Raw genomic sequence first — 27,426 nt, 5'->3', positions numbered from 1 at the left:
CCGACTTTGCTTTTTATTGCTGTGATAATCATTGTGACCAAAAGGAACCCAGGGTTGAAGAAAAGATGTATGTGGCTGACACATCCTGATCTCAGTGGATCTCCAAAGAAAGCCAGGGCAGGAACTCAAGCAGGAGCAGAGTATGAACCATGGAGCTTATGGGCTCGCTGCCCAGGGCTCTCTCAGTCTGCTTTTCTATACAAGCCAGGATGAGCAGACAGGGACAGCACACCCCACGGTGGGCTGGGCCGGGCCCTCCCACATCATTCATTAAGAAAATGCTCCACAGACTTGCCCTTAAGTCAATCTGATGGGGGCAATTTCTTAATGTAGGTTCCCAGTTTACAGAGACTCTCTAGTTTGTGTCAAGTTGTCAAAAACTAACCAGTGGATTCAAGACCACAGGAAACCATAGAGGATTGGAACTGTAACAGAAGAGAGAAGAGACACCTTTCTTTGGGTCCCGTGACACTTCCAACAGCGTCCCCGTGACTCAGCCCAGTGTGACCCATGCCTGTCTACCTCAGGAAGCTCATCCGAGTTTTGGACACCTGCCCTAGCACTCACCATCACCAGCTCCTTCTGGAAGGACTTCCGGTCCTTGTTGTCAGGGTTGTTACAGTCTTCCTTGAGCTTTTCCAGAACGGAAGCCACCCGTTCCGGCTCGCTGTCCAGCTCTGCCCGGCAGAAGAAGGTGAGCGGCAGGTTGCCGTAACCCAGGGCATCAGCAAAGGCCCGCCAGCTGCTGATGTTCTCCATGAGTAAGGTCCGCACAGAGGCATAGATGTAGGTGAGGAACTTGCAGGGCCGCAGGATCTGCTCCAGCAGCACTGAGGTGCTCAGCTCGGGCCCCGAGAACAGGCTGGGCCGGGCCTTGCCGACGACCAGCACATTCTTGGTGTGCACCAGGCCCACCTTGCCCTGGTAGTAGCCAATGTACCACTCCTTAGTCCACAGCTGTCCCTTGAGCCGGATGCGCTCCTCGCTGAGCAGAGCCACGACGTCCCCCTTCTTGTACTCTAGCAGGTAGTGACTCTTGTTCTGCCGCACCACTGTCTTTAGAAGCTTGCCAAACTTGAGGCTAGACACGGGGCGGTCCTGAAACGTCGGATACTTGGTTGTAACGACAAAAGGGGACAAGATGATCTTCCCAACCTCGTTCTTCTTAAGAAACCTCCTCTGCCCGGACGGTTTAATGGCGCTTTTAGGGGGCGGCTGCGGAGTCTGGACACAAAACTGCGTGAGGATCGTGTCCTGATCATCCTTGACCTGGACCCTCAGGGTGAAGTCGGACAGCTCGTTGGGGTTCTGGGAGATGACGGAGAAGATCAGACGGCTCACCTTGCCCAGCTTCATCTGAAACCCTCTCACTACTCGGGCTTGCTCGTTGGCCTTGACCTCATAGTTAGTCATATTGGAAAACATGCACACTCTCAGATCCTGGGGCCTGGACAGAACGAACTGATGTTTGCCCCACAGCTGGAGGGCCACGGGGGCAGGACTGGGAGCCTGCCGAGTCACCTCACTCACCAGGAGGGTCTTGGGGGCACAATCATGTCCAAAAATGGTCACTACTGTCTTGAAGGATGGATGGATGTGCTTGGGACCATAGAGACCCACGGTGACCCTCTTATTGATGAAATCCCACACGGTGGAAGGGTAGAGGATGTTGGGGCCCTGGGCAACGATGGCTAGGTACATGCAGGGTTCCAGGTTGTCCAGCTGTACCTGTATGGTGTCCCCATAGCTGTAGGCGAGAGGGATGGGCACATAAGGCCCCTCCTTTGAGTCACTTCTCAGGCACTGCAGGACCACCGTGCTTTTGCTAAAGATGTCGCCCTTCACCTCGGCGGAGACCTTCATCTCCAAGATGATGAAGGTACTCACCTCTAGGTTACTCAGCTTCACCTCCACCACAGGGCTTACGCTGGTGGATCTGTCACTGTTAAGGTCCAGTGGAGGGTCCAGCAGGGCTTTCATGGAAATCTGCTGTGTCTCCCCAGGAGCTACATGGCCCTCTGGCACATGGATACTGATGTTGGTGTCAGGAAGCTGCACGGAGCCCCCAGAGCTATCCAGCTTGCACACAATATTTGTCTCCACTGCTTGGGTCTGGCCCCAACCTGGGCTTTGGCCGAGCAGATCCAAGTCATGGCAGGAACGGGCCAGCTTCCGGTGATTGAGCCAGGCGGTTCGGAAGTCTTCTCGGCTTTGAAACTGTTCCGGGGCAGGCGACTTCAAGCCTGTGAAGAAGCTGGACGTTGGGGGAGCATCCGATTTGGCTTGCAGGACGGAGAGTTCCGAAAGGCTGTAGGAACGCTTGCTTCTGAAGAAGGGGTTGTCCCGCTTGACAGGCTGCTCCACCTGGAGTCCATTGGTGGCTGGGAGCTCATCAAAGATGTTGCCGGTGCTGTTGGTGGTTGCCGAGCTGGACTCAGTGAAGGAAGATGTGCCCGTGTCAAACAGGAGCAAATCCACCGTACTCTTGGGGTTTAGCTCATCCGTACTGGGCTGTGCATTCCCATTCAGAAAGGGGTTCGTTCGGACTCCATTCCAGAAAGGGTTGTTACTATAGGGCCTGCCAGATTCTTTCTGGTCATCGGTCCAGCCACCCCCTAGCAGATCTAGCTCCTTGGCAACTTCTTCTGGGCTGTCTGGAAGATTGTCGATCATGCCACTGTCACTCAGGGTAGAATTCCGGTAGTTTAATGGCTGCACGTAGGAGGAAGGGATGTAGCCCATCTCGGTGGTGTTGTGAGCGTACCACCACTCCCCACCAGACGTGTCCAAGACGTAGAGGTGGTCGCCCTTGGAGAACTTCAGGGTGGTGAAGTTGTTTGGGCAATAGTCTTTGATGGCAATCACTTCCTTTGCGTTTCCAAAAGGCGTGGGGTTGTCTACGAGCAAGGCACTGGGGGAAGGCACTGCATAAGAACAAAGAGACAGTGTGAGGTTAGGCCCACAGGTACAGGAGATACTTCCAAGTTAGGGGGGGGTGGAAGAGGGTGGGATGGGCTAGAAACAGATGATGCGGTCACCAACCCGGTCAGGATAACAACAGAAACCAGCCAGGGTGAAGATCCACTTAGCCACTTTCCAAGTCAACCTTCTAAGTGAGGCAAAGGACTCAGAGGAATGAATGTTCCTTAGCCACCTTAGAAAGACAAACTACATGACAGTAGTGGACATGCTCACTTGTGCTGAGCAGCTCATTTTGATAATGTTTTTACCTAGTTTCTGACCAGGACTGTTACCATGATGAAAGAAAGGACAGATGTGAAATGCTAGAGAGCACACTGATGCCCTGGGCTAGGCAGGGGCCCAGTGATGCCCTGGGCTAGGCAGTGGCTCGCCGCACGTACAGATTGGGAATGACAAGAGTCCTCAGATTCCAGCCAGGATCACTGAGTCCTTGTTCTTCTTTGGTATGGAAGATGGAAAAGGAGAGGAACAAGTCCCTGACAAGCAGGATGAGCTAAGTTACAAAGTGCCACCCATCCCTCACCTTTCTTCACAAGTGATTTTTGAGTTTGTTTGGGAGTCTATCCCCACTCTGCCTCCTCAGACTTTCTTTGTGTCCTTGAATTAGCTCTGTAGACCAGGTTGGCCTCTTACTCAGAGATCCACCTGCCTCTGCCTCTCAAGTGCTAGGATTAAAGGCATGCACCACCACCACCTGGCTAGATTTTTATTTTTGGGTTTTTTAAATGATTATTTAAAGTATGGGGGTCCCCCTCCCCTACGCCTTGACAATCAGAGGTCTAGCCATGCATTTGTGTTACTACCCAATAACTACCTTTACTTAAACGATGCCCAAGAAACCATCACTTTCAAAACAACCCAGGGTAATGCATGGCTCGTCTCCAACACACCATGCCTGTGAATACCACAGACAACACCCAGAACAGACGAAATAAGTCATCTACACAGGGTATGTACTTGGAAAAATAATGTGTGCCAGGTCCAGGTGAGATGCTTTTCAGGGGACAGAGAAAATGCTTTCTGATGTTGAACAGACAGGGGAACCCCCACTCCACCCCACCCCCCGCAGAGCAAGTCCTGTGCCATGGCCCGATGTAGACATCGGGTCTCTGTAGCTGTTCTTTCCTTTTAAAAAGAAACTAAGTTGTTTGTCTACACATACATGCACATGGCAAGGGTGTGTGAAACAGAGGGTAACTTCCAGGACTAGATTCTCTTTTTCCACCGTGGGATCCAGGAACTGATATCAGGTCTTCAGGCTTAAGCAACAAGCACTCTTATCCACTAAGTCATCTTGCTGGCTCAAACAAAGTATCTCCTAAAGCCAACTGTGTATACAGAAACAGGCAAAAGGACACAATTCTCAGCTAAATCAACTTAACAGCTGCTTGATACAGGATGAAGTCCGTGGCCATTAGGGCTTCATCTGTCGAACTGGCTGCCCAGACACCATTACCTGCCAGGCTCCTTTTTCTTCGAAAGGAGACAACAAACTCAACTCTGTCTTCCCAGCCAAGCTTGGGAAGCAGGCAAGGAATCTCTTAGCTGGCAGAGGTGCATCCGGCTTATCTGGACCCTGGAACCTCCCCTCTCACTTTTAAAAGGATGCAAGAACGGAGAATGCCTGGGTGCTGCCGGCTCACCAGACCTGAGATGAGTCACCTTTTGGATCCCCTGTTCTCCTGATGGAGAAAAGGCATCTTTCTCAGCAGGCTGTGATGAGGCCCGAGGTTGCTCAGCTTGAAGATGGGATCATACATAAGTCATCTGAAACCCATTCACTCCCTGCTAATTTCACTTTTTCTTCACAGCACTTACTAAGGTAAGGGGGATTTCTCCTTTACCCTCAGAGTTCAGTGGAATAAACAAACCAAGATCAAATTGAAGAGAAGGTTAAAAAAATTCCTTAGTGTGCAAAAGAGGGAGTCAAGGGACTAGCATTCTCTGCCTTTCTAAAGGGAAGGGGGAACACGGAGGCAGAAACGTTTGGGGAAAATACTGCACGACTTTAAGGGGAAATCACATTTCTGGAAACATTGCCATACACTGCCACGCTCTCTTTCAGATGGAAGCCGAAGCCAAGGAGGTTGACAAAGTCTTTTCAAGTGTGTGAGTTTGCAATGTAAACCAGGGAAGGGAGGAGGCAGTTTGCCTGGGTCTGGAGTTCTAGCAGAAGGAATCTCTCCTTGTATCTACACCACCGCCCCACCCCACCCCGATCACCACACTGCAGACTTGATGAGATGTAGCAATCACCAGCTCACAAAAGCGCCTGGAGTTCTGGAGTCCTTGGGAAGGTAAGCAGCATTGGGTGCAGAGTCCCAGGAGGCACCCTCCTTGTACCTCAGGCAAATGTGGCCCCAGACATGGGTCACACAGCTCTGCTACTGAACATTTACCTCTCACCTTGCTGTCCTGTCCTTTTCCTGAGACTCCTCACACATCAAACCTGCCTAGAAACTTTCAAGGTTAGGCTCCAATTAGGGCATCTTCACTTCCCTCTAAAGGTTCCCATGTCTTGCTAGCATACATGTGAATGTCTGTATGCATTACGTTTGTCAGTCTCTTTGTTAAAGAGACCATATCTGAAAGGGTGGGAGTCTTCATCTCTCTGAAGGATGTAAGCTCCAAGAGATCCCGGCACACAGTAGGTGGGCAGGGAATATCCATGAGCTGACAGTCACATGTTAGGACCAGAATGTTTGAGTCATGGTGCTGGCAGACAAGCAAGTCAGAATTCTCCTGATTCTCTGCCACCAAGTCACAGCAGTGACAAACTGTATTAGTTCCCTTTTCCTATTGCTGTGACAAAATACCTGGCCAGGGCAAGGACTCCCAGAAAGGCTTAGTTTTGGCTCATGTTTGAGAGTACCATGGTTAGCAGGGTGTGAGGCAGCTGGTCCGCAATTAGGAAGCAGGGAGCAATGAATGCTGGCACTCAGCTGCCTTCCTCATTTTCTCCTTTTCTATCTAGTCCATGGGATGGAGCCGCCCACATTGAGGCTGGGTCTTCAGCCTAATTAACCTTAGTTATTAACTCAGCCTAGGAACTCCCTCACTGGCTAAATTTGTCTCTTAGATCATTTTCAATTCCGTCAAGCTGAAAATAGGAGACATCATACAGATCCTGCCCCTGAAAGGTTGGGAGGAAATAAAGAGCCCAAAGGGACAGTCCAGCTTCCTCTCTGGAGTGTGCTAATGTGAGCGGCAGCACAGGTAACAGTCAAGGGGCAGGGGAACCCGAGGGAAGCTCAGACAGTCCACGAGAAGATGTGAAATCAGCTGAAGAGGGACCTGATGACTGACAACCCTAGAGGGCCAAGTAGGGAGATGCGGCTGCACGAGGAGGGTGCGAGCCGTGGGAAAGGCAGAGGATGCATTACCCCTAAGCAAGGCCTGTCTGCTCCCATCTCTCTTAACTTCCGGCTCTGTCACTTCTCCATGAGATGTGGGGCCGGGCTCCTCTGGAATAAGCATCTTAATCTCTCACATCTGACGAAGATCAGAGACTTGGGAAGGGTAGGTGAGGCTGTGGGCCTTCCTCCTGGCTTGTCTGGGAGGAATTCTTTCTTTGGTATGGCAAGAAGGGGTAGAGACTGGAGGGCTGATCACACGGTGTTTCTGAGGCCTTCAACCTCAGCCTCAAGAGACTCTGTAGGAAACGTGGGAATAGGAAAGCGACTTGGGCAGGACTGGAGGTCCCAGAAGCGCTTCTCTCCCACACTGTGTGGCCGGTCGTGCCCTCTAGTAACAGGACACATTTTCTTCCCTGATGCACATACGAGAAATAAAAGACAAAACAAAACAAACAAACCCCACAGGTGAAAATTAAATAGCGCACGGCAGCCATTAAGACCTTGTCAGAATCCCTCCAAAGTTATATCCTGTTGTGTTCTCTTCCAGTAATTAATTCTCTTACAGCCAAGGTTTTCAAAATTAAAAAAAGAAACAAAAGTCAAAACACCAAAGCATGCTTTGTACACAGTCTGAAATACATCAATACAAATTATCGTCTTCGCTTCACCAGACTCAAGAGTAAGGATGGTTTTTACTTAAAATTCTGAGCACTCTCCCTCTAGGGCACAGGAGAATACATCTCACTCAGAGATCTGTCTCTCCCATCCCTGGGGGAATGACCATGGTGGACCGTGTCCTTCATTCCCTTTTGGAGGACATCTACGCATCATCTCCATCAATGGCCGACAACACGTGGGAACAGGAGGACACGGGGACAGAGATTTTATTCCTCCAAATCCTCATCGAATCCCATCTTAATGAGATATGGGGCGAACGGCCTAGATCGGTCGTTTTATAATACATAAAACCTCCCTGGATGTTTTGCAACTTTGGGGTCCTGAATAACACGTTTTCTATCCCCTGACATAAGTGTTTCGTAGGCAAAACATGTATGAGGGAAGACACTGTCCGCAGCAGGTGCTGTGGCAGGAGCTGCTTGCCTTTTGATGCGCACACCAGGTAAATGGAAGTGACACAGCCAGGAGGGACAGGCCAGCATGGAGTTCGAGGGATCTCCCGTGCAGACCAAGGCTCTTCAGTCCTGAGCAACTCAGACTCTCAGACGCCCTCCCTGCAGTACAGTGGCTCTGCACACTTGGTCAAGGCTGTTTGCTTTTGGATCACTGCTGTTATCTTTAAATACTCTGCTCTCTCCTCTATGTTTTGAGCAAAAACCTTCCGTGTTCCACTCACCTTTGCTAGCCCCTCTCCCGCCCTGCCCCCTAAAGCTTGAAGTAAGAACACGTTGCCCATTACCCAACTGCTAAAAAAAAAAAATAAAAAAAAAACCTCTAAAAACAAATGTTCTATTATTTATAGCAACACCCACTAACTCTGTTGCTATAACACCTTCCAGTTTGTTCTCCTTCTTTCAAAGAACACTTGCAGTGGGGCTCAATACTGCACGCCTATGCCAGGGCAGAGGAACAGGAAACCAGTGCAAAGCCTCGGGGGCCGTGGCTTCAGTCCAGGATCACTTAGTGCTGAGTTTGCCAAGGGAGAAGGAACAGAGATAAAGTTCTGAGTGTTCAGTGTGAGAAAGAAGACAAGGAGTGACTTCAGAGTGAGCCGTCAATGTTATCTGGCCCTCTTCAAGGAGGACGTGTGTGTGTGTGTGTGTGTGTGTGTGTGTGTGTGTGTGTGTGTATCAGTAATAAACTGTTGATGCTGTAGGAAGGCTAAGTACAGTAACAAGGGACCAGGATGCTACCAATACATCCCAAGGAACAAGCCAATATGTGGTGCAGCAAGGTCAAAGTAGACTTTTGGGAATCAAATGACACCTCGGGTGGGATCCAAGCGTGTAGCTGAAAGGTTTGCCCAACAGCCCAATTCTGAAAGCCGGCTAGCCAGACTGGTACACTCCATAATAAGTTCCAGGTTCAGGAGGATCCTGCCTCAAACACCAAGGCGGGTGGCATCTGTGTGACATCTGGCCTCCAAGTGAACTTGCATCCACGTGTGCCCCAACCCATGTGCATTTCTGCACACATAAGTTAGTAAGAGCATGCGTGCGCACACAACCTCCCTACACATCCAGAGATAAATGGCACTGTTTTCAGGGAGGAATGAATAGCAGGAAGGTTAGAGAGCTGACGGTAAAACTGGCTGCCTGTAAATCCATGAGCCATCAATATCCCCATATCCCCCTCAGGCAGGGGTTGGCTAGGAACTTACCTTTGACATCATTAAAGCTTGTCTCTGAGAAGCCCTCACTCAGGTCGATCAGAGTCCCCTCCGACTTGCACCGAGGGAGGCCGCTGGCGTTGGCTGCCCGGATACGCTGGGCTGCCATGGTGAGCCTCTTGGGTGAGTGAGGTACTATGGTCTCATGTCTCCTCCCCTAGTTCCAGCAGGGACAGCAGCTGCTGTCTCATAAAGTCACGCTGCACGGCAGGGTCAACTTGGCAGTGTGCTTCTTCCTGAAGGGAGAGGAGAAATAATTTCCTCTGAACAAGTGAAGCATGGCTTCGAGGGTAATCTTATGGGAGGAGGGAGTCCTGTTTCTTCCAGACCATTCCAGTGAAGAGAGACCCAATTCATTGCGCTGGCCCGGGAGCAGAAGCGGCAAGCTGCACAGACCCTGTGCCCAGTGGGCACGTAGAGATGCTCTTCCTAGGGCACAATGGGGTCTAGGAAATGTGTCCCAGCACCTGGATGGCCATTCAGTGCAGTCAAAGAGGGCAGCCTCAGACTGTGCAGTACATTGCCACTTCCAGGACTCAGGAAGAAAACAGCCTCTGTCTGTCCAGAGTGGCGGGTCCTGTTGGAGGAGTGGCCGTGGGAGGCTTGGCACAAGGAACAGAGAGCCAGTGACACCATTTGCTCTTGAAGCCTTGCCATGGTGGCTTGGGGGTGGGGGTAGGGGTGGGAGGCTGCTCCCTGCCTGTGTGTACCCCCAGTCCCCACTAGAACCGAATGGACATCATACGCACAGTCCTTGGGGGCTACCAGGTTTATGACGTGCAGCTAATTAATACATGTGAAATTGGGCACACTATCAAACTGCTATTCCTAGGCTGCTGGTGGACATAAGTATGAGTATGGTTGGTTCTTAGTAGGATGAGGTAGACCAGGCTTAAGCATTTGTGGCGGGGTCTTTCGTTGGCTTGGAGCAGACCCTAAACCAGGACTGATGACGGGCAAGAAATAGCAGCAAGAGCGGATTTCAACGGGTGAAATTTGCAGCTTCTCTACCAGAAACCAATGCATACCTTCTCAGCCTCAAACAATGGGGCGCTCAATACTCCACCTAGAACATGGCTGGAAATGGGGCCTCTGACGCAGGTGTGGCACCGTCACACAGCTCTCTATGACAAAGTAAGCTCACCAGCCCCAGGCACTACATCCCCAGCTCAAAGGACCCATGTAGAGAATGTGCAGGCTCAGCACCCACCTCCTGCTGCTGCTAACAATACAAAACCTGAATCCTATCCAGCCCATTAACTACACTTGCTGTATTTCTTAAGAAATACACACGATGGAATGATACACAATGTGAGGCAAGGTCTCAATGAACACCAATTACTACTACCAAGCATCAGGGGCCAGTCTTGGCTCCAGGGACCAGTGGGCAGAGATCCAAGAAAGGCTTCCGACTTCCCGCCCACCTTAAGATTCCAGAAGATCACAGCTTGCAAGCTCTCTATGCCAGAGACTCCATGCCATTTATGGACACTTGGAAACTCATGACAGAGGAAAGAGGTTGGAGAGTAGGAGGGGGAACGTCACTTCAGGAATGGGCTGGAGCCCATACACAGCCTGGGCTGTCAACTTTCCAGCTGCACAAGTGTCCCCTGCGACGCTAAAGGCCGGGGTGTCTAAGGAGAGGCAGTAGACTGTGCTGCCAATACAGAAGGGAAGGTGAGGGCAGGAGATGCCTACTGGCTGTGGCAGCTGGTGGCAGGCTTGTCCTGAGGACACTGGTGAAGCTCAGAGCTGCTGAGAACCCGTGAGTAAGAGGAGTGTGTTTTGGTTCTTCATCTGCTCTAGGGACACGGGTGTTTACTACCTGTGCTTGCTCTCCTCTTGTGTCTAACAAGTCCTTCCATCAGAAATGAGCTGGTCATCTCTGCCATCCCAGTCCAGGCCACAAGACTGGTTTTCCGGAGGGTTAAAGAACCCGAGTCCGAATGGCACAAAGAAGGGGCACTAATGACGAGCTTCAAGGCAACCTCCTGACTTTAGAACCCTAGGGGCAGAATCTTGCCTTGGCTCCCATGTAAACAGCCTTGGATGTGCTGGGCCACAGGACACGGAGTCAGAGTAGCCTTGCCTAAAGGCACCTGAGCCTGGGACTGGAACTGGGGTGAGCCCTGGAGTGACTCGGCAAGTGAGTGAGGACCAGGGCTGCATGGGTCACAGCTCACCTTTCCCCCGAGGACTTCTGGAAGCCACTGAAGGTGTGGTGGTTTGAATGAGACACGTCTCCCATAGGCTCCAATGTTTGGTCCCCAGTTGGTGACCCTAGTTGGGGAGTTTTGAGTGGTGCAGCTTTGCTGGAAGAAGTACATCAGGAAGGGTGGGTTGTTTTTTTTTTTTTTTTTTTTTGCGATTAAAAGGTCCACGCTGTTCATTCACTCCCTGCTTTTGTGCCTGCGGGTCAGTGTGTGAGCCCTCAGCTTCCTGCGTCTTCTACTAAGCTTGCTGCCATGCCTGCCTGCCTGCCTGCCAGCCATGGTGAACTCTTATCCCTCTGGAACCGTATGTCAAAATAAGTCCTCTCTTCCACATGTTACGTTGTGGTTGTGGTGCTTCATCATAACCACAGGAGAGTAACTACCACTCCTGGCTGGGAACATGATGTAGTTGAGAAAAACCCACTGTTTCCTTTGGGAATGGTTACTTCTGGTCTAGGGAAGCTGAATGCTGTTGGTCAGGTGCAGGCATAGAACACAGCACTGAGGCATCAGCTCTGCAGCCTCGCCTCCCTCCAAGTCTAGAACAGAAGAAGGCCATGGCACACAGAGGTACTGGGAGATTCCTGAGCGAGCAGCTTTATGGGGCAGGCTGGGGTGGATCCAGGTTCATCAAATCTGTGAGGCTGAGGCTCACCATCACCACAAAGGACTCAGAGGTCAGTGGAAAACACAAATGATCAATATAGAAAAGTAGAGCAGGGCCCTCTCATGACCATAAGCCCTGGGGTCAGATCCGGGCCTCAGGAGAGGACAGAGTTGTAAGAAGATGAATCACGGTTGTCTCTTACAGAGGGGACATAGCTAGTGCCCTGTACCAGGGGAGGGACAAAAGGGGTTCCTCCTACTGCAGTTACACAGTGACCAATAGGATATATAAAAAAATTGACACCTTCCAAGGAGACATTCGAGGAGGGACAGACAGGTTGCAACCTGATAGAGAAGCCAAGCTCTCAAGTGTGACCACCAGTACCCTGACATACCTTGTGTTTAAGCTGGCACCAATGCACTTGCTCATACACAGCTGGGTACCAGCTTGCTCACTCACACACACACACACACACACACACACACACACACACACACACACACACACACACACACACACCCTATTCCCCTCATGGAGTAAAGGACTTTTGTCTCATGGTATAAAAAAAAAAATCCCGAGAGCGATAGTTTTTTCTCCTCCAGTGGCAGCCGGTCCTTGAATTGGATCCTGGTACTGTCAATACCACACTGAGTGTAAACAGGGACACTAACTGCCCCATCCTTTGGGGACATTTTCTTGAAGGAAAGAGACCAGACAGTTCATCCCTCCAGACTGTCTGGGGGCTCCCTCCTGTCTCCTCATAATATAGTCCAGGCAGGTGGAACGTGAAGCCCCTCTACCAACTCCATCTTTTTGTGCCCTGCATACAGAAAGTATGGCAGCTACCGGCACCTGGAGTTGCCCTGTCCTCTGTATCCATCACCCACAAGACAGGTCCTTGTCCCCATCACCACCCAGGTGAAGACACTTATGTCCCCTTACTTGGGCCTCTCACTGGTCTGACCCTCCAACTGAGCTGACAAGACATGGACACCAACCCTCAGTCTCTCACTCACCTTGCAGAAGCAATTGATCCCAGGAAGCCTTGTGACAGCCTCGAGGCTGGCAAGAGGGCCAGGTGGCCCCGTAGCCAAGGAGCAGTCCCATTCCCTTAGAGGCTATGGCTCTCTGCTGCCTGGCTGGCCTCTTCTTCCACGCCCTCACAGTGGTGCTAAGGACTTCCTGATTCTTCCATCATCTGTCCTTGTAGGAGCCTTGTTTTCTCCAAGGTTAGGCCATCTTGTTCCCTCAAATCTCTAGGGACTATGTCCTGTCCCGAAGGAAGCAAGTCAGCAGCCCAGCCCAGCCTGCCGTGCCCTCGTGTGGCTTAGTTTCACCTTCATTTCCAGCATTGTGGAGCTGCACACCCCTCCTGACTACATCTGAACCTGCTGTGTCTCAGGCCTGCCTAACAGCTGCCTTTGCATTTTCCATTCAGTGCCCAAGTAAAAACCAGGATGGCTTTACCTGGGCTTCCAGGAAGCCCTGCTTCTCTGCATCCCCCCTCCCTCCTGGCTCCACCCACTTCCCCCGGGGCTCTGCAAGTTCTAGGTGACTCATAGGCACTAGCTCTCATCAGACCAACTCAGTCAACCAGTGTCCCCAGGGCTCTCATCCAAGTTCACCCCGTTCCTCACTGTTTATTGATCTTTGGGCCCTTCAAGGCTCAGAGAGATGGCCAGGCTCCCATTCACATCCACCAAACAGCCAGAGGACCCTCCCCCATCCCCTTAAGTTACACACATGTACCCCTCCACTGTCAGAGAGTAACCTCCACCTGACCCTTCCCAGCACCAGCATACCACCTTAGCTCAGCTCAATTACAGTAATTGGCTCCTTCCCACCAGGCTGCCTGCATCCTGCAGTCCACACCTCAATCAGCAGTCGTAGGCTGCCAGGCCTCTCCACCCACCCACCCTTCTTTGCTCTCAGGAGTGCTAAAAGCACCTCCAGGTCCTCCCTGCGCTGCCCACCCTGCTGTCTCTTGGGTTAGTTTCCTTACAGGTCTTGCCTTCCTCCCACCTGTCTCCACAGTCTTACAAAATTCACTTCCCACAACAGGATCCCAGCACATGCTGGTTTGGAGGTCTGGAAGGTTTCCCCCAGGAATTCACTAGACTCTATCACCTACCCAACCACCCATTCACTCATCCATCCATCCATCCATCCACCTATCCATCCATCCATTCACCCACTCATTCCCATATAGCATCTGATTGGTAGAAAGAGGAACGCCTTCACCCCACACTCTTTCTGTATTTGTCTCATCACCACTAAAGTCCTGCTCTTCCTTAGCAAGACACCCCTAGAACATGAGCTCACCCAGTCTCTGTTCCCACTGTGCTGTGTAGGCTCAAAGGCAGGGAGTTAGGAATTCCTACTATACAACCATGATGATGGGTCTGAGATATTTCATAGGCACCTTGAATGATCTTTTTTTTTTTTTTTTTCCGAGACAGGGTTTCTCTGTGTAGTCGTGACTGTTCTGGAACTCACTCTGTAGCCCAGGCTGGCCTCGAACTCAGAAATCCGCCTGCCTCTGCCTCCCGAGTGCTGGGATTAAAGGCGTGCGCCACCACGCCCGGCTTTGAATGATCTTTTATGGAACCAGGAGGTTGGTGTGACTTGATGACACCCAGCACACTGAACTTGGGAAACCCACCCTGTTGATTCTCACTGACAGACTGCCTGGGTGAGCATCTCAGAAATACCCAGACATCCAGCTGAGCGAAAGAAGATTGCCACATTTCTCCAAAAGGACGATTCCACTTCTCAGTCTCCAGCCATCCTTTCTCCAGAGTGGGCTGCCTACCCTTTAGGTCACTCTCACTGACAGGGGCAGGCAATAAATAGCTCCACTCCAATGTTCCAGATGGTGCCTGGGTATGGAAGCATCCCTCTGTGGGTCCAGAAGGCTGCTGTGGGTTTTACTCCTCTAACTACTGAGTTTTCCTTTTCTGAGTGTCAGGGCTGACTTGTTTAGAGACAAGACCCCAAGAGTTAGGAGGCTGGCAAGCACTCTACACAGACAGACCTGCTGACAGATCCTGCTGGCTGCCTCAGGCGCTCTGCGCCCTCCCTGCTGCTGCCAGCTTGTTCTCTCTGCACCTCCCAGTCACGGGATCTGCATGCGGTGGCCTTTCTGCCAACACCCTGGCTTCAGGAACAATGAAACTACCCAATCCAGGAAAGGCACCAAGATGGGGTGTGTCTTGGGGTAGTAGGGCCGTGTGTGACTTGGGCAGAAACCAGGAGTCTGAGAGGGAGAGCCAAAGTTGGCGAAGAACAGGGCATGAACGCTCCCAGAGCCTCCTCACCGATTCTGGTTGTAGTAACATGACTCACTCACCCTTTGCATGTACTTGCAGCCTGCGGAGCACTGGGTCAATCTCAACAGATTTCTTCCAGTAAACAACAATAAAAGTATGAGTTTTGACCTGCCCTGTGATTCGCACCTCCAGACTCTGTATAAAAATCTCAGTATTTGTCCTCTTTCTGGCTCCCTAAGAAACAGCTGTGCAAGAAGGAGTTTGGCTTCATTCCGAGACTAGAAGACTTCCTCAGTCTTAATACTTCAACACCAGAACTCACAAGGACGGCAAAGCCACGGGAATTTGCCTCTGAGCCTCCACTGGTCTGGTGTAAGCACTATTCCACGTGGGGACAGCATGGCTCTAAGCATGGCCGCCTAGAGAAGCAAGTGAGGAGAGCATGCTCAGATGGGGGGGTCAGCTCTGCCCACTGAGATGGGAATCCCGCCCATGGGGATGGGAGCCCCGCCCACAGCCTGGCGGATGGGCCTCCATTCCCTCCAGCCACCTGTAGATAAAGCACAGTGCTACCCTGTGGCTTCCAAAGACTCCCCTGCTGGCGCCTGTGTGGAGTGTTTCAGGAACATGTGAGACCACAGAGTAGAAGCAGCCGTGGTTTGGAGCTGCAGGAAGTCCCGTGCTCTGCCACTGAGGGAGTCAGGGACAGATGAAAGTGTGAACCATGAATGCCTAAAGACTCTGTGTCCTGCTCTAAAGATGGGATGTTCTTCTCATGTCCACTGCAACCACAGCATAAAGTCAGAGCCGACTCGGCTGAGGTTCCATATCCTGTGGGGGAAAGGTAGTAAGTAGCCTGCCCACTTTTATGAACTATCCTGCAGTGTATAGCACCTACCAGCCACTTGAAGGGGAGCCCAAGAGCCTGGGGCAGCAGGGAAGCATTGCTGCCTTGAAACAATGGAGACCAAGCAGGCTAGAATGGTCTGGGTCAGTAACAAAACACAGAAAATTGAGTTGGGAGAGCACAGGGTTGTGGTGGGGATCAAGAGAGCTTTCTGGTCACGCTGTTCAGGCCATAGTAGACAAAGCAAGCCCTGTGCCCCATGCTGCTGAAAACCTCAGAGTCTGGAGGCCAGCCAATGAGAGTGCGGCAATGCCTGTCTCCTAGGACCTCAGAGCTGCTCATCACAACCACGTCTGTGGTCTGTTCCGCTGAGCCATGTGGGAAACCAAGCCAGCGTGTGGTGTAGCTGACGGCAGACGAGGCATGAGGAAGATCTTGTGATCAGCCCAGACAGCACATACTTGTAAGCTCTGATCTCCATTCAGTGACCCTGAAGAAAGGGCACAATTATCTCTCCAGTGTGGTCACAGCAGCGAGAAACAGAGAGGTTCATTCATCTAACTTGAGTCTAGACTCCATCTGCCACGTTACTCAAGACTGCAAGCCAGCAGATGTGAGTTCCAACACCAGTCACTGATTTCCATAGTGGAAAACACAAAGCTAACAAACCATCCAACCAACCAACCAAACTACCAGCCAGCCAAACAAACAAACAAACAAACAAACAAACAAACAAACAAACAAACAAACACAGCTAGATGCGGTGACACATGCTTTTACAACCCAAGCATTGAGTCAGGATTCCAAGTTCAAGGCCAACCTGGACTACATAGTGAGACCCTGTCTTAGAACAAAGTTCAGACACCCCGCTACATATGTATAACTTACCAGTGCTCTTTAAAATGGATTAATCCACTTGGGCTAGAGGAGAGGTTCAGTTGTTAGGCGTACCTGCTGCTCTTGCAGAGGACCCAGGACTCAGTTCCCACATCTGAACTGAATGGCTGACAAGCACCTGCAATGCCAGCTTCAGCCTTTGCAGGCAACCACACACATGTGGCATTCACTTGCAGACCATACACATACATACACATACATAAATATAGAACTAAAAATAAATAAACCCACTTGACAGCTGCCTTTGCTTTAAGGATGCTTTTTTTCAAAAGTCTACCCAGGCAGGAAGGGAAACATCTTTCCCATTGATCACAGGATTCTTGCAATGGTCTTAGGTATTACTCTGGGAAGCTCAGGAACAGCCACGCTGCTCACTTTAGAAGTGAGGGAGAATCCAGGCCATACTGGAAGGGGTCTCCCTGAGGCTAAGGGGGAGGCAGCTCCGACAACCCACACAGATCCATGGCAGCCCATGACAGTCTTTGCCAAAAGCCAGGGTATAGGACAGAGCTGTGCCCATCAAATGGAGCATGAGAACAAAACCCAACATAGCCCACACTGCCCAGCGTCTGACAGCATGCGCAGAGGCACTGCACAGGCAAGGTGAGGATGGGGTGCCCAAGGGCTCTCTCTCAGCCTTAGTCATTAGTAGATAGGTGCCTGCCTCCCAGCCAGAAGGTAGGGAGCCAAGATGGAAGGGGGCAGTCTCAATGTCACCTATCAGCTTTATGAAGTAGATAAATGGAGCTAGGTCTATGTAGTATATGTCTATATTCACACTGCTAGGGAGGCAGAGGCAGGAGAATTGCCTCAAATGTAGAGGTCAGCTCGAGGTGCGCATTTAGCATAGTAAGGAATTGGGAAAATTCCTGGGATGAAAGCGCATTTCTTTCCTGGAGAGCAACTGCCCACGAGTCACTGACCAGATATCTAGAGCGATGAACTCGACCTTTGCCAAGGCTTATTTGGGGAAATGGAAGAGGACCCTCTCCCTATCCTACTGCCCCTCAGCCTGCTGGTCCTTAGGAAGTTACGGGTGGTGAAAGAGTGTCCACGGTGCCGTGGATATGGAATGTCCTAAGCACCCTGCGTGAGCTGGAGGGTGGCAGAGCTCTTTAAAGGCAACCTTAACACAGGATAGCTCCAAGAACAGAGAATGCATACAACCTAGTACAGAAATAAACTAATTCAGTAGATTTAACGGTGAATGCTTAATCTACCTCATTTCCAGAGGTGTACATTTGACAGAAAAGGACAGTGTTGACCTTTGAAGGAAGGAAGGGATTTTTTCCTTTTACAACGCTGAACTTCCCTGCTTTCTGATTCTGCATCTCTAACTGATGAAGAGAGGATTTCCTTCCGAGTCCTATTACCAGCCCCTGCGTCAAGCCTTGGCTCCCCGCAGGTCCTCCGCGGTGTGGCCACTTTCTCAGCTTAGAGGCATGTTGTCTGACAGTAAATGGCTCCCCCAACATTTCAAACTTTCCCATGACATTTGTGGAGGAAACTGACCCCAGGTGGATAGAACCTGAGGTACCCCGTCCTGGTGCTGTGGCTGGTGTGAGTCGGTAGGACATTGCTCATTCTTCCTTCCCCTTGCGATCCCACTCCTAAGATGACGGGGCTCCCTGAGAGAAGAGGGCAAACCTCGTGTGTTCAGGTCTGCAGAGGCCCTGCACCTTCAGCTCAGCTCATTCTGATAACCGATCTTACTGCATTTTGACTGATTTTCTTCCCTTCTTCCTTTTCTGCTTGGGGATGGGGTGAGGGGTGGGGTCTCCTCTGTAGCCCAGGCTGGCCCAACACACGGCAGTCCTTCTGCTTCTACTTCCCAACTGCTGGGCTCACAACCCTGTGCTTCCACACTTGGCTTTTATTTATTATTATTATTTTTTTTTTTCGAGACAGGGTTTCTTTATATAGCCCTGGGCTGTCCTGGAACTCACTTTGTAGACCAGGCTGGCCTCGAACTCAGAAATCCGCCTGCCTCTGCTGGGATTAAAGGTGTGCACCAGCACCGCCCGGTCACACTTGGCTTTTAAATAACTTTGTTAGGACAATTTTCTAAATGAGAACAAGAAAGCCTTGCCAAACGCTCTGCTGGAAGGTTCTGGAAATCCAGCCTCTCACAGCCGTGGGAGTTAATTTCCTACCCTTTGTAGACAGCTGAGGGAAAGCTCTGCTAATCTGCTAAGTAGGAGCAGGCATTCAAGTTTGAGTCCCTGTCCTTCCCCACCACCCAGAACTCAGTGTCCTGTGAGACAGCCAGCAACTGACCAACAGAACAGTGGCTCTGAGAGAGCAGTACTTGGTGACACGGTAATAACAGGTTTCTGTCTGAACAGTGACAAGATGGCTGCATGCTATGTGTCTCAGAGCACACCTTGTCACCTTGTCTTTCTTTCAGCTTTTTCTTTTTAGAAAAAGAAAAAATATTTATGTGTGTGTTTGCCTGTATGTATGTATGTATATATATTTGTATGAATGAATGAATGAATGTGCACCAAATGCATGTAGTACCCAAGGAGTCCAGAAGAGGGCACCCGATCCCAGAATTGAAATTACAGTTATTTATGAGCTGCCTGCCATATGGGTGCTGGGAACTGAACCCAGGTCCTCTGTAAGAGCCAGTGCTCTTATAAGTGTGAGATAAGAGCCTGTGTCTATCTGTCTGGCCCTGCTTCCCACCCAGAGGACTCTCACAAGGAGTCAGCTGCCAGTGTCTTTCCCACCCTGCTGTTTGAGCTTACCCACTGGCTGGCTTGAAGTCTGAATTATGCACTCCTATCAATCTTTCCCGTCTGGCTTTCCCTGGATGCACAGCATGGCTTCTCTTAATGAAAAATCTGATGAGCATTCCCATCTATTTCCTTTACTTAAAAAATTGGTTTGTGTGCTGACATTAATGTACAAAGAATTTATTTGGTTTCTCAGTGAGGACTGTCACAAAATTAATTAGCAAAGAGCTGAGTAATTACTTTTGCATGGCGTTCCCGAGCAACATGTCCCCTCCAGACTAGTTCAATGTCACCACCAAACAGTTTAATACATAGAGACATGAGGGTCTGCATGGGGGCCATTCTGTGCCAGCAGCCTGACAATGTCTGTGGTAATACCCTCTTATGGAGCTGTGACAGTATTTCCACTGGCAAAATCCTATCTTAGTTTTTTTTACACCTATTTTCTTCCTTCCATGAACTTTTGAATAATTTTATTTAAAATGTTTCCTCACCACTTAATTCCCTTAAAGAGTGACCCCACTAGATTTTCTTGATGCTACATCAATGAGCATTGACATCTTTATGCTAGTATCTTTTTGTCTAAAGGTGTGGTAGGTCTCCATTTATTAAATTTTCTGAAAAGGGACAGAGATAAACAGAACTTCGGGGAACCAGATGTCTGTTACAAAGACTGTTCTTTTAGTCCAAAATGAATCACAAACGATATGAAGCAATATGAAGTGACTATGCTCCAATAAAGTATTATTGATAAAGCATCAATGGTGGGCCACCGTTTGCTTACTTCCCCACCCCACCCCCAGAGTCAAGCTTAAGAACATGCGGTTCAGAGTCCAGTACTCACCAAACCTTAATCTTAAGCTGCATGAGTTAGGAATATATAAGTAGCCAGAAATCAAGGCTAGCCTGGGCTACACGAGACCTGTTTCACATAGCCAACTCACTTCCTGTCCAGAAAGCATCCCAGAAACATTTAAAGCTGGGCTTCAATGCAGTTGCCACCATGAGCATCTTTTTTTTCCCCCTCTTATATTTTCAGGGGAGTATTTCTGGAAGAGGGAAATCACTTACTGCTGTATCTACCCAACTTAAATTCAGCAGCCAAGAACCTTGCTTTAGAGCAGTTCTCAGCCTGTGGATCATGACCTCCACAGGGGTCACAGATCAAGAGATCCTGCATATCAGATATTTACATTATGATTCACAGCAGTGGCAAAATTACAGTTATGAAGTAGCAATAAAAATAGTTTTTATGGCTGGGGGTCATGACAACATGAGGCGTGGTATTAAGGGTCCCAGCATTAGGAAGGTGGCGAGGCACCGCTTTACAGATACTGACAAGTGGTATCGACTTGTGTAGCCCAGGGCTCGGTGCCCTGGCCTGCCAGTCTGCCTGGCGTGGCCACACTTCCCTTACTTCCTTGTCTGGCACAAACCACCCTCTTCCTGGCACCCTGACCCACCCTAGCTTCTCTCACAGCCTAGTTAATAACTGATTTAAAATATTACATTTGAGGCTGGGTATGGCAACTCATGAACGTAACCCTAGCCCTTGGGCGGGGCTGAAGCAGGATGAGTTTAACAGCGGCTGGGGTTACACAGTGAGTCCTAGTCACCCTGATATATAGTGAAGACCCTGTCTCAAAACCCAAACCAACCAAACAAAATAAACACCAATGTGTGTATATCACGTTCAACATTTCTAAACATCAATTTTAACCTGTCATTCTTTCTTTTAAACATTCTGCTCTTGGGGCTGGAGATATGACTGAAAGTGAAGACAGTCTCGTGTGGTGGTGACCCCCAACCTTGAAATTATTTTCCTTGCTACTTCATGACTGTAAATTTGGCTACTGTTATGAACTGCAGTGTAAACGCAGGGTGTCTGATATGCCGGGTATATACAGGGATATACAATCCCTGTAGGAGCTCACAACCCACACGCTCTTCCAGAGGACCTGGGATTGGGTATCGTTTGGTTCCCAGCACCCACATGACAGTTCACAAGCACCCGTGACTTAAGTTTCAAGGGATATGCTGCCCTCTCTGGCCTCCATGCACACATACAATGCACATGTTCTCAAACAGGCCCATGCATACATATTAAAACAAACCCAAAAGCTTTGAAATGCTACTCTTAGGCTAGTGAGACATCTCAGTGCACAACCGGAGACTGATCCTGGAGTTCATATGGCGAAGGTCAGGACCAACTCCTATACCTTTTATTCTGACCCCCACATGAGTAGCACATTGATGAGCGAGCGGAGGTGGGGACAGGGCTGTGCTCTTTAAAACATAAATTGGTAGAATCCCTAAAGAGAATAAATGTGACCTGTGGACTCGATCCCCATCCTGTCACAATACCCCACGCTCTCCTACTGCAGTGTAACTTATTTGACTGGCAGTTCTCTCTGGCAGGCAAGCTCCGCCCCACGGAACTGCACTTGCCTCCGTTTCTCTGATTGACCCTCCATTCAGTGTCCATTTTGAAGATGCCTCAGCCTCTCAACTGCAGTCATCCTACTTTGGGGGTTCCTTTCTAGCCCCCGTCTTTGCTTCCATCTCCTTCTTTGGGTCTGTTCTGTTCCTCAGCTTCCTCAGAGCACTTGAAGCAACCCTGCCCCTGATGACTCTGCCTCTTGGCACAGGGTTGGAAGTTGCTCAGCCACAAGAAAATAAGCTAAAAGTTAGAGCAGAGAGTGGAGGATTGGCACCGCAAAGCCCCGTGCCCTCCCTATTTTAGTGGAGAACAAGCTATAGCCTCCCAGGTTCCCCATCTGAAGATAGCACTCTACCCTCCACCTGGGGACTCCAACTCCAGAGCCTCAGCAGCCTCCTGGTACTCTGTGGTGGACTTAAAAGACTTAAAAGGCACCCGAGCCACTCCCATTAAAAGCATGGCTCACAAACCTCAATGGTGTTTCCTTGCCAAGACCAAGAGAGGCTGGAGGAGGAAATTCCTGTCGGGTGACGGTTCAGGGCAGGCAGCGGGGCTCTGGAAGTGTACCTGCCAGCCCAGAGGAAAAACCTGGGAGGTTGGTTACAACTTGCCCTCCACTAAAATCCAGAGGGCGCAGCAGGATGCCTGCTGTCAATTCTCTGCTCCCCACCCTCACCTGTACGAAGATGCAGGCAGCCTTAGGCCCATGACCCAGAGCTCTCTCCTGTTCGGTGGATGACAGAAGGGCTGAGGACAGGGTGGGCTCAGCCCCACTCTGTCTGCAGAACTCCTGGAACTTTGGGGAGCAAGCTGCTCTCACTCCTAACACAAAAACTATTTTCCCCTTATAGAATGACCTTGCCTTCTAAACCATGAAGCAACATACAGGGCACTTCTTATTTCCAACTCTCAAGACATGTCAGGACATGTGGGATCCTCCTTACCCCCTTCCTTCCAGCCCTGCTACCTCTAGGATCCAGGCTGCGCAGCCTTGACACTACCCATACATTTGGGAATCAGGCAATTCTGTGCTAGGGGCTGGCCTCAGCTTCCAGGAAGAGCTGCTACACCTTTCTTCTCCACCCTCTAGATGCTGGCCAGCGACCTCCTCCCCTCCCATCGTGGTTCAATGACTCCAATGTTGCAGGAGTAAACTCCAATGGAGCCTCAAGTGTATCCCCCAGCCCTGGCAAGTGTCTTCCATGTGACTATGACTGATACTCAACAGCAGCAGAAGCCCATGAAGCAGCCCACCTGCATCTCCCATAGCCCTGAGTTGTGCCTGAACAATACCACCATGTATGCTGAGCATGGCCTCCTGGAAGCACCAGGGGGTTGCCTGGACTCAGGGACTTAAAGGGGCTCATGGAAAATTCTGCAGCTTGAGATAGGCTTCAAGCTACTCTTGTATCCCACAGAGTACCCTAGCGAGGACCCCCAGAATACATCAAGTTTATACCTACATACTCTGGCCAAGTTCTCAAGCCATTAGCTCTATGGCTTGAGAAGCAGGGAGACCCTAGCCTGTCTCATCCAAGCCAAGGTGGACCAAGAAAAGACAGGGTGTAAAACCTAGAAATGCAGCCTTGTGTTAGGAACTCAGACCAAGGCAAGGAACCTCTGAGGATGGCCTCTGCTGTCCAGCATGTCGGGACTCATGGAGGGGCCGCGTGCTTTCCCCCACCCCCAGGTACTGTGGGCTGTTTTATAGGGCTCTGCTACCTCCCAATGGCCCCACCCCATTGTGGTTTGAACACAAAGGGTTTCTGGGTGCTTCATGAAACAGGCAGGCTGACTTTATAAAGCATTAGTCACTTTCTAAGCATGACCTCCTTTGGCCTTTCTGACACGTGGGCTATGTGCACTGAAGATAAAGACTCTCGTGTGCCCGCCTCTCCGTTGCTTGAGATGTTCAAGAACGGGCCGAGAGCTCGTTCAACAGGAGCGCAGCATGACAGTGTGAACAGTGGCTCTGGCTAAAATCTTAAATTTCAGAGAAGATGTGGAAGGGCTGGCTCCTGCACGCTCTTCTGAGGCCCAACGCAATCTTCCTTGTGGGTGACCAAGTGACAATGTCATCAGGGTGGCCCTAATCCAGTATGATGGGCAATCCTTGTTTATAAAAAGAGACAGTCGTGGACAGAGACATAGAGGAAGAGAGAAAATCCTGAGAGTCAGGAAACCTCTCTGCCCCAGTGATGCCAAGACTCCAGAGCTGGGACCTATGGGAACGCTCCCCTCCATGGCTGTCACGGAAGCAACTCCGCAGGCACTCGGGTTTGAACTTCTATTCTCTGGTAGTCACAGAACATGCTTGTGTTGGTTAAGCCACCATGTGCTAAGGCTGCAAATCCTACAGAACTTCCAGGTCCACGAAGGACTGCACGTGTAATGGTGGTCTCCTAAGAGCATACTACTGATACACAGACGGCCTAACTTACATACACACATTCTACAACGTTCACACAAGATGTCACACTTCTGAGAACTACCTTCCTTGTTTAGCAACACACGGCTGTGCCTGCTTGTGCCCTGTCCAGCCCAGGGAGCCTGCACAGTTGCTCAGGGGCTAAAACTATAATTTGGCTGCAGAACTACACTCGACTTGGTGGAACGGCCTGGGTGGCCCCGCTCTCCAGCAAGCCTCTGTCTATCTGAGCATCTCTCAGACACAATTCCTCACACAGAGGGTAAAACTTCCTTGCCCCTCGCTTTCTGGGTGAACTTTTCAAAACCACCAGCCACTGCCTGGTCCTGCTTGGCAAATTCCTGAGGGATGAGTCCGATGCTGGCAAGCATCCAGTAATTACACTTCGAGCCCCGGAGTGGGATTTAAAATATCTAAGTTACTTCAAGAGTCATAGAGAGGCACTGGAGGGGAGGCAAGTAACTTTGAAAATGGCTATGGGAAGATGCTGTCTGAACACTGTGATTCACTAGGAACTCCCCACCCAACCAGATACGGGGATGGGGGTAACAGAACCAGAGAATGAAGTCCCCAAAGCCATGCAGGCAGAGCTAAAGGATGCTTTTATGAGAAGTTCTGTTGGGCCCTGGCAACTGTAGCAGAACAGACATCAGTCAACAAAGCCATACAAAGGGACACCCACATAGTTACTGCACTACAGCATGCACAGATCCATAAAGGGGACCAATGGCCTAGGTTGGAGAGAAAGCCACATGGACAAGGAGCCTCCAAAAACGCATCTCTTACCACATTGGCTAGACATGTCCTGCAGTGGACCTTCAAGATCTTAAAACAGGTCTTCTGGTAGAAATTGAATCGTGCCACTGTTCAAGGAGACAGCAATCCTGGGAGAGACCAGCAAACATACCCCAGTCTCCTTGTAATAGGCTGACTGTCCCTGAAGCCTGTGCGGTAAGCAGACTATGTTATCACCACTCTAAAAGAGAAAGGCCAGACACTAAACACTCAGGTCAGCCCTCAGCACCAAGACCCAGACCTAGCAGGGTCCACTGTCCCGAGGCTAGCATGGTCTTCTTGTGTGATCCCTGGCTTCTCCACCTGATCCTCAATGGAATATTAAACAGGTCTATAGCGGGGACTGAGCTTGGGAGGTGGCATGGCAAGAAAAAAAAAAACCGTGGGACTCGAGGTTGGATTGAGTGTGAACACATTCATGTGAGACAGGGGTAGGAGAAGGAGGCTGGCAAGAGCAAGGTCTGTGGACCAGCAGGTCCTCCCTCATCATGCTCAGGGATATGGGCCCCTCTCACACACCATGGGCTCTCCCAGGATTTCTTTACTAGACACAAGTGCATGAGAAAACAAGGACAAAGAGAGAAGCAACAGGTGGCCCTGCTCCCACTCAGAGCACTTCAAGGAACGGCTGGTTATCCTTGCACTTCCCCACTGTGTGTGTGGAGCTTGATTAGTGACTGTCTATCACTGACCAATGTTCAACGTAAGAGGAGCCCTGGGAACCTGTCCAAGAAGGTCTGGGGCCATTCATATCTCCTGTCAGCCAGCTGTCCCCAGGGCACTCTGAGTAGCAGTCAGCACCCTGTGACACTTTCACTGCAGACGAGGGTTCACAGAACATCTTTAAAGCTGCTCTGGGTTGACACGGAAGTTGTGGTCATCTGCCCCAGGGGCCTGTGCTTTACTATAAAAGGACCTCACTGGAACTGCTGGTCCCACTCCACATCTCTCTGGCCACAGCAGGAGCTATGTCTGTCCTTCGGTCTCCAGCACACAACACAGCACCTGAGACCCATCATTAGTCACCCAGCAAACAGCACACATAGCTCTCTGGTGCTCACTCCAAATCAGGAGTGCTTCTGTGCACCACTGACTGGTGCCTGCATAGTACAGGCTCCTGCTCTGAAGATGTAAAGGCCGTGGAAGCGGAGGCTCCCTGAAGTCACAGCTGTTGGCATGGGCATCTACCAGAAACAGAGAGAAAAGCCAGACCGGCCGTGACTGCTCCCCTACTTGGTGGAAGCCACAATACAGATGGCACCAAGGAATAGAGCCACAACTGTAAGCTATTTGCCAATAGATCCATAGGTCTAAGTCCTCACTCTGTGGGCTGCACATGTAAGAGCTTACTGGGAAACAGGGTCTTGCAGATGTGGTCAAGTTTGGTTGAGCAAGCTCACAGTGGGTTAGGGTGGGCCTTCCATCCACTCATTGGTTTAGATGCAGAGAGAGAAAGGAGCGGGCCATGTGAGGATGGGGACGGCAAAGAGGGGGATGCAGCCACAAGCCCTGGGAAGCCACTTGGAGCCATCACCTGCCATCACCAAAAGCTAAGAAGAGGCAAAAGTACAGAGGCTCCCCGGAATTACTGAAGGAGAGGGGCCCTGTCAGATTTCCAGAGTAAACTTGTAGCCACCAGGTTATGAAAGAATGCACTTCTGCCATGGTTTCCACTTCCGTTAGAATCTGAGGGAACTGCTCGCTTCCAGGGCCCGGCAGACACTCGAGCCTTCTATATAAACGGGTGTGATGTTTACAGATAACCTAGACATACCCTCCAGTACCCTTTAAACATTGTTATGTTGTTAATATTCAGGGAGAAAAATGACCAGCATATAAAACTCTGTACAGTATATTTTTTTCCCCTAGATTATTTACTCTGAGGTTGGCTGGATCTACAGAACCAGGAAAAACTAGCAGGGTGTAATTTTTTTCAGAACTAGAGAGAAGACGTAGCAGCTCACACATACTAGCTCACGCACCCTACAACTGAGCTGCACCCCAACTACAACTAGCTGCTGGAGTACCACCTGCCGGGTGGGGATGGACTGGACTCTACGCCATGTGCTTCTGCATGCTGATTTGCATAAACGCCGTGGCCACCCTCTGCTAGAGACTCGTGCATCCACTTCCACAAACGAGGAAACAAAGGTGAAGAACCAGGCCACCTGGTCAAGGTCTGCCAGCCTCAGCGAGGCATGGGTGAGCCACTAAAGGACCTCGTTCCACCATTCTATACACACACAAGCAGGCCAAGCTGAGTAATACAGGTGGGGCAGGGAGCCTGGCTAGGTTGCCTGCAGAAGCGTTCCCTGTGTGGCTGAAGGGTCAGAGAACCCTGCAGAGGTACGTTCCAGGCCCCAACGCCTCAAGCAACAGGCCTTAAAGCTCTCTGAAGATTGGTATATTATAAAGGAACTGGGTTTTTTTTTTATTCAAACAAATCCAGCGTCGAAAGGTCATTTGTGAAGACTTGAGCTCTCAGCTAGGGAACACAACCTCATGCA

The 27,426-nt window shown here is 50.4% G+C and overlaps 1 protein-coding gene across 5 annotated transcripts in view; it reads right to left on the bottom strand.

The window, feature by feature from the left end:
* The window catches only part of Sh3bp4 (SH3 domain binding protein 4), an 81,010-nt gene that overhangs the window by 10,542 nt on the left and 43,042 nt on the right, over positions 1-27,426 (bottom strand). For 4 of the 5 annotated variants that reach the window (XM_029480361.2, XM_085839316.1, XM_085839310.1 and 1 more), the window contains 2 exons: positions 8,677-8,921; positions 568-2,924 (listed from right to left, as the gene is read on the bottom strand). In XM_029480361.2, the coding sequence (XP_029336221.1) occupies positions 568-2,924; positions 8,677-8,794 (2,475 nt within the window). In that variant the 5' untranslated portion in view covers positions 8,795-8,921. Of the gene's footprint in view, positions 1-567; positions 2,925-8,676; positions 8,922-12,521; positions 12,863-27,426 lie in introns of those variants that run through there. The other variant, XM_021166160.3, reaches the window with a different exon arrangement.

Source organism: Mus caroli, unplaced genomic scaffold (genome assembly GCF_978045245.1).
Source record: "Mus caroli unplaced genomic scaffold, Mus_caroli_1 scaffold_1, whole genome shotgun sequence".
NCBI classification, from domain to species: domain Eukaryota; kingdom Metazoa; phylum Chordata; class Mammalia; order Rodentia; family Muridae; genus Mus; species Mus caroli.
The sequence above is the reverse complement of the archived record's forward strand: the minus strand, read 5'-3'. Positions and strand labels throughout refer to the sequence as shown.